The 13,749-nt window shown below is 32.1% G+C and overlaps 1 protein-coding gene across 1 annotated transcript; it reads right to left on the bottom strand.

Moving 5' to 3' along the window:
* Positions 1 to 2,112: 2,112 nt before the first annotated feature.
* LOC122585059 (inositol phosphorylceramide glucuronosyltransferase 1-like) lies at positions 2,113 to 11,059 on the bottom strand. Its single transcript, XM_043757158.1, has 10 exons — positions 10,662 to 11,059; positions 9,476 to 9,596; positions 6,850 to 7,035; positions 5,259 to 5,422; positions 4,969 to 5,076; positions 4,472 to 4,609; positions 4,274 to 4,381; positions 3,665 to 3,944; positions 2,936 to 3,056; positions 2,113 to 2,397 (listed from the first exon to the last, which is right to left on the bottom strand). Exons 1-10 carry the CDS (start codon positions 10,911 to 10,913, stop codon positions 2,256 to 2,258), a joined length of 1,620 nt encoding a protein of 539 aa, XP_043613093.1. The 5' UTR covers positions 10,914 to 11,059; the 3' UTR covers positions 2,113 to 2,255.
* Positions 11,060 to 13,749: the final 2,690 nt, after the last annotated feature.

Consider the following 13,749-nt stretch of genomic DNA (forward strand, 5'->3'; position numbering starts at 1 on the left):
TTTTGAGAAACCCCGAGTACCTGGAAATAATGAGATTTCATGAGTTGTGACATGTCTAGAGACTTATGGAATCGAAAATAAATGAAAACGATGTCGAGATTGATTAAATATGATAGCGCTAAGAGTTTGAATAATGTGAGGATCTTGAAAGTATGCATGCACATAAATTGATATGATATGAATGATTGGCCAAGATGAAAAGACGCTAGTAGTTTGGGACTTGGAGTCCAAACACTTGAAAGTGCAGAAAGTATATGGTGGAAGCAACTAAATTAAAAGTCTGGCAAAAATGAGAAAGTATTGATTCACGTCTAGGGTATAAAAATAGAGCTTATTTGATATTGAGATTCCATGAGGGATATAAAATGAATGAAGCATGTCTCATGATTTAGAATGCTTGAAACACGTGTGAAAAATTCTCGAGAATAGAAAATATTATGTTTGAAACTTATAAAGAAATCTGGATATGAATTTGACTAAAGTTTCATGTATTTTGATGATTTGAATATTAATAGACTATGAGAAAGTTTCCAATAATGATTGAATAATGGAATGTGAAATAAAAGACAAGGTTTGTCTTGTTTATGAATCTTAGAGATAAATGACTTTCATGGTTATGAGGTCAAATGATATTGTAATGCCCCTTTGACTTTCAAGATAATGATCACATTGTTGAGTTAAAAGTGTCACTGAAGCACTGATATAGAAGCAAAGAGATTTATTCTATTCAGACACTTAATATGCCAACCATCGAATATGTTTGGGAATGATAAGTATTTTAAGTGATGTGATCATGAGGGGAAGAAGATACGTGTTGCACTTTTTTTCCCTTGAGCAAGACTTTGTCCTACTGGGTTTTCCTGTCAAGGTTTTTAATGAGGCAACATCCCAAGCGTATCAAAAAAATTATGTACTCTTTTCTCTTCACTAGATTTCTGTCCCATTGGGTTTTCTCTAGTAAGGTTTTAACGAGGCATAATGTCTTTAATGGATGGACATCCAGGGGGAGTATTATGAATAAATATTAAATGGATGTCCATGTATGATAATTAAATGTTTATATAATATTGAGAGATTTGTTTCTTGAAGAAAACTCCATCTTTGTATCTATATAAACAATGTATTGATGATATTAGTAATAGAATTCTCCATTCTCTCTATTTTCTCTTGTCTCTTTATTGTTCTTTGTTTTACAGTTTTACAACATAACTTGTTTAATCTATTACTAACATTAATCAACGAATATAAAATTTATAAATAATATTTAAATACGAATGGACATATAGATAAGCACTATCTATAAGTGTTGCAAGTTAAAAATCCTAAAATAATGCAATAACATTACACAATAAAGTGTCTAATTTCATTTCTCTAATATCAGAAAGAATACCCGAGCGATGCGACCGTAATGGTTGTAGCTGTAACGTGATGGTGTTGGCAGTGAGTAGTGTAAGTAATAATATAAAAGAGTAGTATAGTTATTTAAAGCTATCAAAGATAGATATTATAAGTTAATATCATTAAGGATATATTGGGTATTAAAAAAATTATGAATAATATTAGTTATACGACATTTTGGGTTATTTTAAAAGTAAAAAAACGAAAAAGGTGAAAAACGTGCTCCTAAAGAGAATGTTCAACATGCCACCTAGCTTTCCCCATTGTTGTCTCGGCAAATAAATGACAATAAGGGGTTGAAGAATGTCATACCACAAAACCTATGAAGTTCAGCAAAAATCACATTTAGGAAAAAGGAAAGAGAAAAAAGTTTTAACAAATTTACAGGATTAATGCAGAGAAAGACTTGAGGATGTTTGTATCATAATACAACTAAATGTTGAAATTTTAGCCAATCACATCTAGCAACTTAGGGCAATCCCATTTTAATTAGGAGCAGTTTAAACTTGGCAAGTTTTGGTTGCAAGTCGATTGTGATAGACTGATAGGAGTGCTAGACCAGTTAGTAAAGTTTGGGTTTCAAGTAATGTTTTAGACTAGGACTTTTACCGCTCACCTCTACCGGGAGGTAATCTTGAAAGTAGACTCTTCTTTTGATAGATCAACATTACTACAAAGCAAGTCCAATAGATCAACAATACTATAAAGCAAGTCTGGTCAAAAACCACAAATTTATATATTACCAAAATTCCTGAACTGACAACGTACTTGACAAGATACAAGCATATGTGACACTAAAATTACAAATGAGGATGCTATAACAGTATATAACTTACAACTTCAAACTCAAAATCCCATTAGCATAAGAAACACGAGTTCCTTGTTCTTGATGTATCCCTATCTTCAAGCCCTCGTACAAATGACCTAATTGCTAGGTGCTCGGATGCATATGTCAAGAAAGCTGAAAATATTAAACCTCCCACAACCATCAAGCCTAACCTGTTGATGCAATATAACAGCATATTAATATCGAACACCAATACTCCTTAGTAACATATCGAACACCAATACTCAGCAAACATCAAGAGATTTTGAATGTGTGTTCTCAAAGTGATTTTTGAGTGACCAGATTCAGAAAATCTGATGTAAAGTGATAGGATATAGACTTGGATGAGCTGTTGATGTAATAATTAGATACACAGGTATTTTAATGTTTTGAGCAGATTAAGATTATATAAAAATTAATATTCATATTTATCAATTGAGATGAAATGACCAATATTGACCTTTTTGGTTAACAAGAAAACTTGAAATTGTTTGCCAATCTCAAATTAGGCAAAAGAATGGGTTAATAAGTAACTTAATTACCATTGGATAATCACTATAAAGCTGATTGTTCAAATCTTAATATTGGACTCCTATATAACAAAACGCTTAAAAGCAGAATATGTATATACAAACACTAACACTGTTTCTGTTTGTGACTTTTAATCAAGTCCGGAACTTAAATGCAAACGCCCCTAAACTGAGAGTGTACCTTGAAAACAGAGCTGTAATCCCCATGATACAAGGCACTGCCGGGGTAGCTATAGCCAAAACAGCCATTCCTAGCCCATAATACCACGTTGCTGCATCACAAGACGCTTGTCGCTGATGACCTACAAAACCAAACAAATTTAACATTTGATGATGAGTCTAGTTTATAGGACGGCGACATGAGTATGTCGGATAACGGGCCAAAATGGTAGTTTCGAGTTGGATTGGGTTGATCCACCCATAACACTATTTATGCCAAAATTTTGAATCTTGTACTTAACAAGTGCTTCAAGTATTTCAATAGCAAATCTACACTTTGATTTTAATGATTTTGAGAAGTTTTATAAATTAAATTTGAAAACAACTTTTTGATAACTTATGACTCATATGAACTCTATCCCTCTTAGCTAGTTTCTTTTAACTTTAACCATTTGACCCGTTTAAGATTATTAAAACCCACCCATTACTTTTGCTAGAATGACAAATATAGGTTCTGCAACAAAGTGTAACAGAGAACCAACCTTTTTCAGAATCATGATTTTGAGAAGTTTTATAAATAAAATTTGAAAACAACTTTTTGATAACTTATGACTCATATGAACTCTATCCCTCTTAGCTAGTTTCTTCTAACTTTGCCCATTTGACCCGTTTAAGATTATTAAAACCCACCCATTACTTTTACTAGAAAGACAAATATAGGTTCTGCAACAAAGTGTAATAGAGAACCAACCTTTTTCAGAATCATAATCTATAGAACCAGGACGAGAGGATCCTCCTTGACTTGCTACCATTTTCCCCCATTTGTATATTAGATGTAAATAGCCTCCAAAAAGTAGAAAGAAAGCTGTGAAAGTCCACTCATATACCAGGAGCAACCCGGTCCATGGCTTTACTTGACGAGGTACGACTGAACCACCAAGTGCAAGGGCCACCACAGCAGACAAGAAACAGAAGAAAATAGAGACCCCACCAAGAAAAGCAGGGACCTTTGCATATGCACCATTTGAAAACTACAGAAAAATATATACATAAGCAATCAAGATTCATGTATATTTGGTAGAGGTGGAAGAATGAACAGGTTGGACAATGGCTTGACTTGCAACATTTATATTTAAAATTTAGGAACTATTAAATAAATGATTGATTAACTAGTGTCAACTATGATTAACAGTAAACATGCAGTAATAATTGAAAACTTTGAATTAAATGAATTAAGAGATTCAACACATTAAAGATACAAATAAAAGACTTTAAACCCGTTCAATCCATGTAAAAGAATTAGTGGAAACTTTCAGCTCTAATACTTGATTGACTCTATTGAAAAGGAAGAGTGAAGAACCTGTGGACTAGAGTTGATGGTAGATGAAGATACTGCAGAATATGAAAGAGAACCTCCTGACCTAAATTTGTAGTATATGTGTCGGGCATGATCACATAGAGAACGGGTCTAAACAAACATGAGAATAAACCAAGAGTCAGATGACAATCATAAAACTTATTAGGATTATATAAAGAAAAAATATCTAAAAATTCTAACCTGAAGAAAAGACCGGTAGTAACAGAAAAGTAAAGTGAATACTGGTAGCAGGAAAAGAAATCTGACTAGAAATTCATCGTGAGGATTTCTGCCTCCTCCGGTTCCTGGAAGAGTTTCCTCTAGTTGATCTCTAATATCCTGTCAATTATCAAAACATATCTTTAAAAAGGAACAATGGTCGAGGCCATAAAGAGTAAATAAAATAAACTAGTTAAACAGGAAGCGGGTCAAATAGCTCAAATATGTTGAAAGCCATGGTACTTTTTAAGCATACAACCTCTTAAGATCGTTTTAACAAGAAGTCAGATTATTAATACTAATACTATAAAGTTTATGTGGACAATACACTAAAAAGAAAAAAGAAACTGGACAGAAAGTTTTCCAGCTATTAGTTTCTACCTGTAAAAAACTCTTTTTAACCCAATACCTAACTTCCACATCTATTATTGATACGTAGACCAACAAAAAAAAAACAGAGTTTAAATCTAAGAAAATACCTGCCAAACGTCCACAGGTTTCACAAGCCATGAAGTCCACCAATCCCATGGTTTAAGAGGGCCAAGTGTATAATGAATAACACGGAGTTCTTTTGCATCTACCATCCACTGCATATAAGACATATTTAAATAATGATTAGCATAATCTCTTCAACATCTTTTAAAAACATAAATTAAAAGTTCTTATGAGAGAGTATACAACTATACAATCTCCACAGAACCCCTCATATAAGGCAAAAAGCCTAAATTGTTTACTACGTATAGACGAAGCATAAGAAATTAAGAATTACCTTGTTTGCAAGCATGTAAAGTCCAACATCTGCATTATAAAGAGTAGAAAGTCTTTCCATATCTGGAACTGGTTTAGAGTTCACTACTTCGGCAGATATTTTAGGATCAAACACGCGTGCACTCTCAAATCCAGTATAATAGGAGTTAAGAAAACCCTGGTCACCTAAAAATAAAAGAACATGTAAATGGAGAAAGAGATGGAGGGAAGTTAAAACTTTCTAGAACAACCAATAGAGATGACAATTTCAAGTTTTCAACCAGTTTACACATTGCCTAATAAATACTTTTTAAACAAAAACAAATGAATAGGTTGATTTGGGCTATGTTTCATCTCTAACGTCTCAAGCAGGTAAATTCAAAAAATTTAGTCAAAAGGAATGCACATAGTTTTTGTTTCATACAACTTCTTGGACCATTTTATTCCAGATAAGTACATAACTAGATTACTAAGTCTTGCAATTAAAGCTAACACACTAATTATCTGTGAAAATTGAGATTTAATTTTTGATGGACAAAAGATACTTCACGGCAACTGGCCAGCTTCAACAGTTTGAAACCGTGCCACACCCATTCTGACTGAACATAATACACAATCCCGCACATCCATTTGACCCCTTCAACAACAAACATATATATGAAACTTGATAAGGGAACCAGACTCAATACTAGGGGCTTGATTGAGTACATGAATACTAAAGGACTACTGTAATTTCACAGATGAACAGTTGATTTTACTTCGAATAAGCAATATCTTCTTACAGATATGAAAAACCCAAAAAAATGATTTTCAAAGAAAGAAATAGCAAGGGATATCCAATAATATATATTCGGAAAAAAAGGATGGTAAAAAGAACATTACACCTATTTCCAGTAATGAAACAGATAGTTAACTTATACTCCCCTGTTCCAAATTATAAACGCAATAACTTCCGATTCTTAGTTTCAAGTGTTGATTACAATACTATCATATTTGGGAACTTTCAAGCTAAATGTACCTATTTACCGAAATCTGTTGTTACAAACTTTGATGTCACCAAAGGTCTTATCTTTTGGGAAGACAATTTATACCTTCCACATTAATTTTAACCAAAAAGCAAGAGAGAAGGTACTGAACAACATTGCTTCAACTAAACTTAAAGTTTTTAAACACTAGGCAGAGCGGCTCATGACGTGTGTGAACTTAATGGTAGAATTGGAAACTTTGGCCCATCTACCTCATGAATGGGTCCATTTAGGCCAAGTTTCATCCTCAACGTATCAAGGGGTTAAATATTCAGGAAAATCTGTATTGGTCGAAGGGTCAAACATATTAAAATACTACTAATATCTAATGCATACAACCTTTTAAATCACTTTTTTTATATTCAAATTGTAATAATAGCGTATATGTACTCATAATTAGCTTACTAATTATTCATTGAAGATGTAAAAACAATAGGGCAAACAGTGTTTTGGGGCAACCCAACCACACTTGACCAATTTGACATGTAGAAGAAGTTACCCATTCTGACCCGTTACCAGATTTGTCCATACCTAATTCTGCCGTATCAACAAAGGTTTCAGGCATATATACAGAAAGAGAAAACATACCTCCAGTATAAGAATACATTGTCGTCACTTTGCTAACCATATCCTTGAATAGCTCTTCAGATGGTTCAACCACCATAACACCCGAATTCAGCCTCTCTGAATGCTTTAAGTTGGCACAAAATTTTCCGCATTTGAATAAATCATCGATGTTCTTAACCACAATTGTATCAGCATCAAGGTACACCACTGCAGTATTTCAGAGGCAAGTTAACATACATAAGCGACAGCACAAAAGAACATTCAAGATTGTAAACGATAATAGTTATGTACAGTAGTAAATAGTAGTTTCCGTACTTTGAACAACCTGCCAGTGCCCATCAGGTGTCTAACACCCTAAGACACGTTATAACTATTGGGATGTTTTCTCTCCCAAGATTACTAAATTTCAGACAAGGCTTTCTCTTTTAATATTTGTTCTCTCATATCATCAACAGAAGGCTAAAACACTAAAGTATACTCTATCTTTACAGTTCATATACACACACAAACACATAGAAGTATAGAACTACATGCGTATATACATCCACATATACGAACACAATATCATTTTCCATGCGAAAGATAATAGCTAACAGATTAAACTGCTGTTGAATGTCAACACACAGACAGAGAAAACCATATTAAAATATTAAATTTCATCAAGAAGTACTTCAAGTACGTGATCTACTAATCTACTGTTAGTCAAAATAGGTTAAAAATGAGCACCCTCTCTCATCCTTGGATCCAGTAAGGTTCTATTACTAAATATTGATAGCTGTAGATCGGTTCTAAATGACAATACAGCGTACATTCAAACAGACAAATACTACACACCCACAAACTCTTCCTGGCCAATAATACACACGGCTATCAAACTCTAGTTCCATTTACAACTTACAAGAAAATATTGACACAAGGATTTACAACTTACAAGAAAATATTGACACAAGGACTCTTAATATAATTGAAACAGTACCTATAAAAGTAGGCAATAGATTAAAAATACCATCCTAAGTTCATACATGGGATGTACACAACTCAGTCAAACTGAATAAACTTTGCCAGTTGGCCCCAAATAAGTCGACAAGCAGGTTTTTTATATTTTTAAATTATCATATACGGCTTGGTTTGTGGTTTGAAGGTCTTAAACGGCCTCTTAGAAAGTAACAAGTCGTATATATTGACATCAAACTTTAAAAATATATATGTCTGACCGAATTGGTTTAACATATCAATATTTAGAGAACATGCAGGTTCAAGACCCAAATTTTTGCATTCTAAACACTTTTTAGTTCAACTTATTTTCTTATTTCATATCTTCAAAATTCAAACCAAATTTTCCAAATTTAACCAGCCTGTGTTTATTCAATATTTCAATCCTATAATTCCCTAATCTTTAACCTTCATACTTCTTCAATTACTCTTAGTTTAGAAGATAACCTAGAAAGAAAGATAAATAAATAACTTAATGAAGCCCAAACTGCCTTGGCCGATTTAACGGATCAGTCTGCAACTTAAATTTGGCCAGTTTGGTTATGAAAGTGTCAAACTCAGATATTTGGCCAACATTTTTGTGCCCAAACCGAAGTACCAAACCATGCACATTCCTCTACCAACCACTTGTATAACACAATGCATGGTCAAACAAGCAACATAATGTTTTAATAAGCTCAAATAAAGTCAATAGGGTTCTACTTATGGGGAGCACTTGTAAGGTTGGAAAGTCATACTAATGGTCAAACATGTAAGCAAGCAACATAATGTTTTAATAAGCTCAAAGAAAGTCAATAGGGTTCTACTTATGGGGAGCACTTGCAAGGTTGGAAAGTCATACTAGTAAGTAGATCAGTCTATTAGCTGCTTTAACAAGGGGGTGGGAAGAGAGAGACACATTGAACAATGAAGTGTGCTCCACTGCTCCTAGCTATTTGGTCCAATACTCGTAAATCAATTTGCACAAAAGCAGGGTCAGAAAACTTAGTAATGCATATATGCATCATGTGTCAATATGAAAGTTGCCCAAAACTAACAACAATATATAATTTCATATCATATTGTATAAGCATGTGAAGAAGATCTGTCTATCATACCAAAAGATAGCTATTGTATTGACACTATGTGACTGGCAGCCTGAACAACTGATGTATAAAAAAGAATATTATAGAACTGTTACAGATTGGTATATAAAGACTCAGATCTCTTGATAAATATGTTACATACGACCTGAGCCCTTTATAAATATGAAATGTATATATATCTCATTCTATTAACACTCATAGTACCCGATCCAAGTTAAATTGTAACAAGTTGTTAGGCTTGGGACACCTATTCTATTCTTTAGTTTTTGTTAATGAAGAAAGGAAAGGAAAGGGGAGGGGAACAAATCAGCCCAATTTTGAGAGGAAAGATGTTGAAACAATTTACACTGTAACTTCTCCTCCCCTCTCCTCTCCTTTCCACCATTTAAAAAATCTTAAGAATGCATTTTCTAAATTTTCTCTTCCCATTCTTTTCCTTTCTTCATTAAAATTTTTTAAGCAATACAGTAGTGTTTGTTATTACTACATAGTTCATAGTGTTCAGAAATGCTTAATACTTAAACTCAGAAGTGATCAACCATTCTACTTATTTAAAAGAATAGTGTTACCTTTCTTGTAATCAGTCATGTTAAATATTTTGAGCTTCGTGTAAACACCCCAAAACCTTGTCGGTCGAACTTGATTAGGGTTGTTCAATAGACTGATTGGTGTCACAATCCAGCCATCAGCCTGCATAGTTAATCCCATAAACATATTTAGCCCTCAAGGATGATAATAATAATAGAATGTATAACTTCAAAGCTGCAAAACTGTATATAGAACATATTTTTCTACACCGTAAGACTGTAAGTCCATAACTTGCACCTTCATTTCCTAATTATTATTACAGCTAAATCCATGGCAACCATTAAGCTTACCACCCTTATTTCGAAGAAAATGAGGGTAACTTTCAAAATCTCAATCGTATGTATCGAAGTTTTAATATTCCAACTGTATGTATAAAAACTTGACAAGTTTAAATATTTCCGCACACTGGCGGGAAAATAAAAAATCCATATTAATAACCATTTGATTCAAGAGTAGCTTTTTTCGTTACAAGTAAAATTGCTCATCATACCCATAAACAACGAACTCTACAATCACCTTTTACTTTCCAGTTATTAGCTTTGGCTTTCGTTTTCATTTCCTCATTTTGTCATTTCCATAAAACCGTCATACACTCTGTATGCTACAAAATTCCCCATACAACTAAGATAACTCAATTCTATGCTCTACAAGTAAAACCATTCAAAATCCAAAACATATACCTTAATGATTCCAAACACACACACACACAGTAAATCTACAACTTTAGTCGATAAAAGATAGATAGAATATGCATTAGGGTTGTTTGCATAAAAAAGCAACAAACTTTGTATGGATTCCCAAATCTAGAAATTAAGTATAAGAATGATCTAAAATAGAAATTAACTTTCGATTCTTATCAATTGTCGAAACTCTTTTTTTCTTTTTAGAACGGCAGTTTATCCTACTCCTACTCCTAAACTACACGAATTCCTAGGATGCAACTTATAACTAATAAAATTCAAAAGTTACTTTCTATTTTCGATAATTCTTATACTTGATTTCTAGATTCGAGAATTCATAAAATCGTCCGTTGGCCGTTGCTATTTTATGTCTTACTACATATAATTCATATAACCGTTATATTATAACATAATAACAATCAATACAAAATCATAGAATTAAATAAAAATATATAAAAATAAGTAAAGAGAATAGAAAGAAGAAGACCTTAAGGAGGTTCTTAGCGTAATTTGAAACGCCATCGGAGACCAAAACGACCATAACTCGAGTCGTTTTAGTGTTACGGAGAGACTTGCCTAACACACGAACTCCAAGTACAAATTCATCACCATATAAAAGTGTCACATATGCTTCTTCTTCTTCTTTTGATGATCCAGCTGGAGCTCCTTCCACAATTATCTCATTTAATAATAATAATAATAATCCTACTAACCCAAACCCTAATCTCCTCAATTTCATTTTTTAATCTAATAGTCTGATTATTAAGAGATTATAAGGAGATTAGAAATGAGGTTTTGTTATAAAATAAGATATTATTGTGTTTTTAATCTTTTTAAGTTTTTTGGCATTATTTTGGGGGTTTATGATAGAAATTGTGGCAACTGAATTTTTGGTGGGTTTTTTGAGAATTTGATTTTGATTTTGATTTTTGATGAAATTTTGGATGTTGTGTTTTTGTTGTAAGTGGGAATGAATGAGACTTTGAAGAAGCGTCAAAAGTGGCAACTATTTTTTCAATTTTTAATTTTAATAAATATTATGGGATATTCGTTTTTAATCATTTTCCTAATAATAAAAACTCCATCAAGCGAGTGTGGTTTGCAACTTTGCATCATCTATATATCATGATCCGATCTGGGTTTCACGTGGCTTTTCTTATTAATTATTTGAGTTTCAGATACAGATGTTTATATACATGTTTATATAGTTAGTGCATCAGCATCTATGATTTGTATGTGAAAATAGAAATGATCTAATCCGTCTTTCATTTGTAAAACATACACAGTCTTAACAAAAAAAAAAAAAAAACTTTTTGCAAAATACTTTTTATCAATGACGGATCCAGAAAACTTGTTAACGGGAACACTTTCTACTAAAGTGGTAATATAAAAAATTTAGATAATGATTTTGGATTAAAACAATCAAGAAAATACAAAATTCACTATCACTAAGTGACGTATGATATACTCGATAAAACACACATTTCATTGCCATTACACTGATTCATGATTTATTCTATGTATCCCTTTCTCTTAATTACATCAAATAAATACATATTATTTCATTAACACACTAGCATAAAACATACAAAATATCTCACTTGATTACATAAAAGTAAAACTAGATATCAAAACAAAATCAACATACAAATTATTTTTCATTGAAAAATTACGGTATTATGTACTTAATTGACTATTACTATAAAAGTTTAAGTGTGTTACATATGAAGTAGATAAGTTTATTTCATTAAAATTGTACAATTATATCATGGGACAAACTTATCAACTTAAAAACATATTTTATATTTACCGAAAATTTGTTTTTAAGCTGGTCTACTGGTGTACGGGCTAAGAAATGTAACATATAATGGGCTATTGGAAAAGTTGAGAGTTGGCCTAAGACCCCTTCTAAAGCTCTACTTCATTGGTTATTTAGATCCCCATCTACCTCTTACCTTTGTACGTGTAATAATGGATCAGTGAATAACATAAATATAACAAGTAGCGGTTAGGGATGTGCATGTTTTGGTCCAAACCGGCTAAACCATTTAAACCGAGGTAATTGGACGGATTAGTCGGTTTGAAATCAAAATTTAAAACCGTCAGTTTATTTTATTCGCAAACCATTCGTATGGTTTGGTTTTGTTTTAGATACTATACAATCCGAAAAACCAAACCGGACCATTTAATTATAATAATTGTAAGTTTATATTTATGTTAATAGTTGATAATGTAAACTATATATACTTACTATTTGTTAAAGATGTAGACTTTATATCATATCTTAAATTGTTATGTTTGTTTTCCTTAATAAGGCTTATAAATATTTTGTTATGTCATGATATCGAATCTTAAATGCTACGTATTATAATATGCTTTTATACATTTTTTTTAAAAAAAATTAAAAACCATTTAACCGTCCAAACCAAACCGGTTTAATTGGTAGTGGTTGGTTTGGTTTGACATAGCAATTTGGACGGATTGGTTTGAAAAATCGCTAAACCGTATGTATTGGTTTGGTTGAGATTTTAGGCTAAAATCGTCCAAACCAGACCATGCATCCCTAGTAGCCGTGTGGGCTTAAGGTTTTTGAAGGTCTCAAACTAGATTAATTTAGAAAACCTAGTTTATTAGCATATAGTTAAAGTAAACTCCAAAAAAAAAAGCTCGACTTTTATTATTTAATCACTAGTAATAAAAAAAAATATAGATGTTGATGCAAAACCAAAAGGGTGTTATTGCAATGTAAATTATATAATGATATTTTGTCTAAAATTTAAACATTAAGTCTAATATACATAATATTGAGACCGTAGAATTTTAAGAGTCTGATCGTCTAGTCTCATAATACTATTGAATCACCTCTGCAAGTAGGTAACAAAAGTTAAAAATAATATACATTTGGCCATTCAGCTATTCTATAAAACAAAGCTATTATTATTATTATTATTATTATTATTATTATTATTATTATTATTATTATTATTATTATTATTATTATATTCTTGAACTAAAAATTTAAATAGAGACATGAAGAAACAAGTCTAGGGACGCATGTATGTTTAACGGGAAAGAGCAAATTATGTTCAAATTCCAAGGATTTGTTGTAAAACAACGTAATAGCAAAGTATAACATAATATATAACAACAATAGAATGAACAATAGAGAGAATAAATGATTATTTCATTGATATGATAATTCAACATACATGAGCCACTATATATAGGCTTCATATTACTAATACAACTAATACATACATAATGATGAATATAAATATATCGGGAGTTTTAGTATGTGGATAGCCACATTGATGAATTCATAACACTCCCTCTTTGCTATCCACTAGTTTAAAGAGTATGCCTTGTTAAAATCTTACTAGGAAAAACTCAATGGGACAAAAACCTAGTGAAGGAAAATGAGTACATAGTTCTTTCGATACGCTTAAGGATGTTGCCTCATTAAAAACCTTGTCAGGAAAACCCAATGGGACAAAACCATGGCCAAGGGAAAAAGAGTGCAACGCGTATCTTCTCCCCCCAATGATCACATCACTTAAGCTCCTTGAGTCAATAAT

The sequence above is a fragment of the Erigeron canadensis genome, chromosome 1, assembly GCF_010389155.1.
Source record: "Erigeron canadensis isolate Cc75 chromosome 1, C_canadensis_v1, whole genome shotgun sequence".
NCBI classification, from domain to species: Eukaryota; Viridiplantae; Streptophyta; class Magnoliopsida; order Asterales; family Asteraceae; genus Erigeron; species Erigeron canadensis.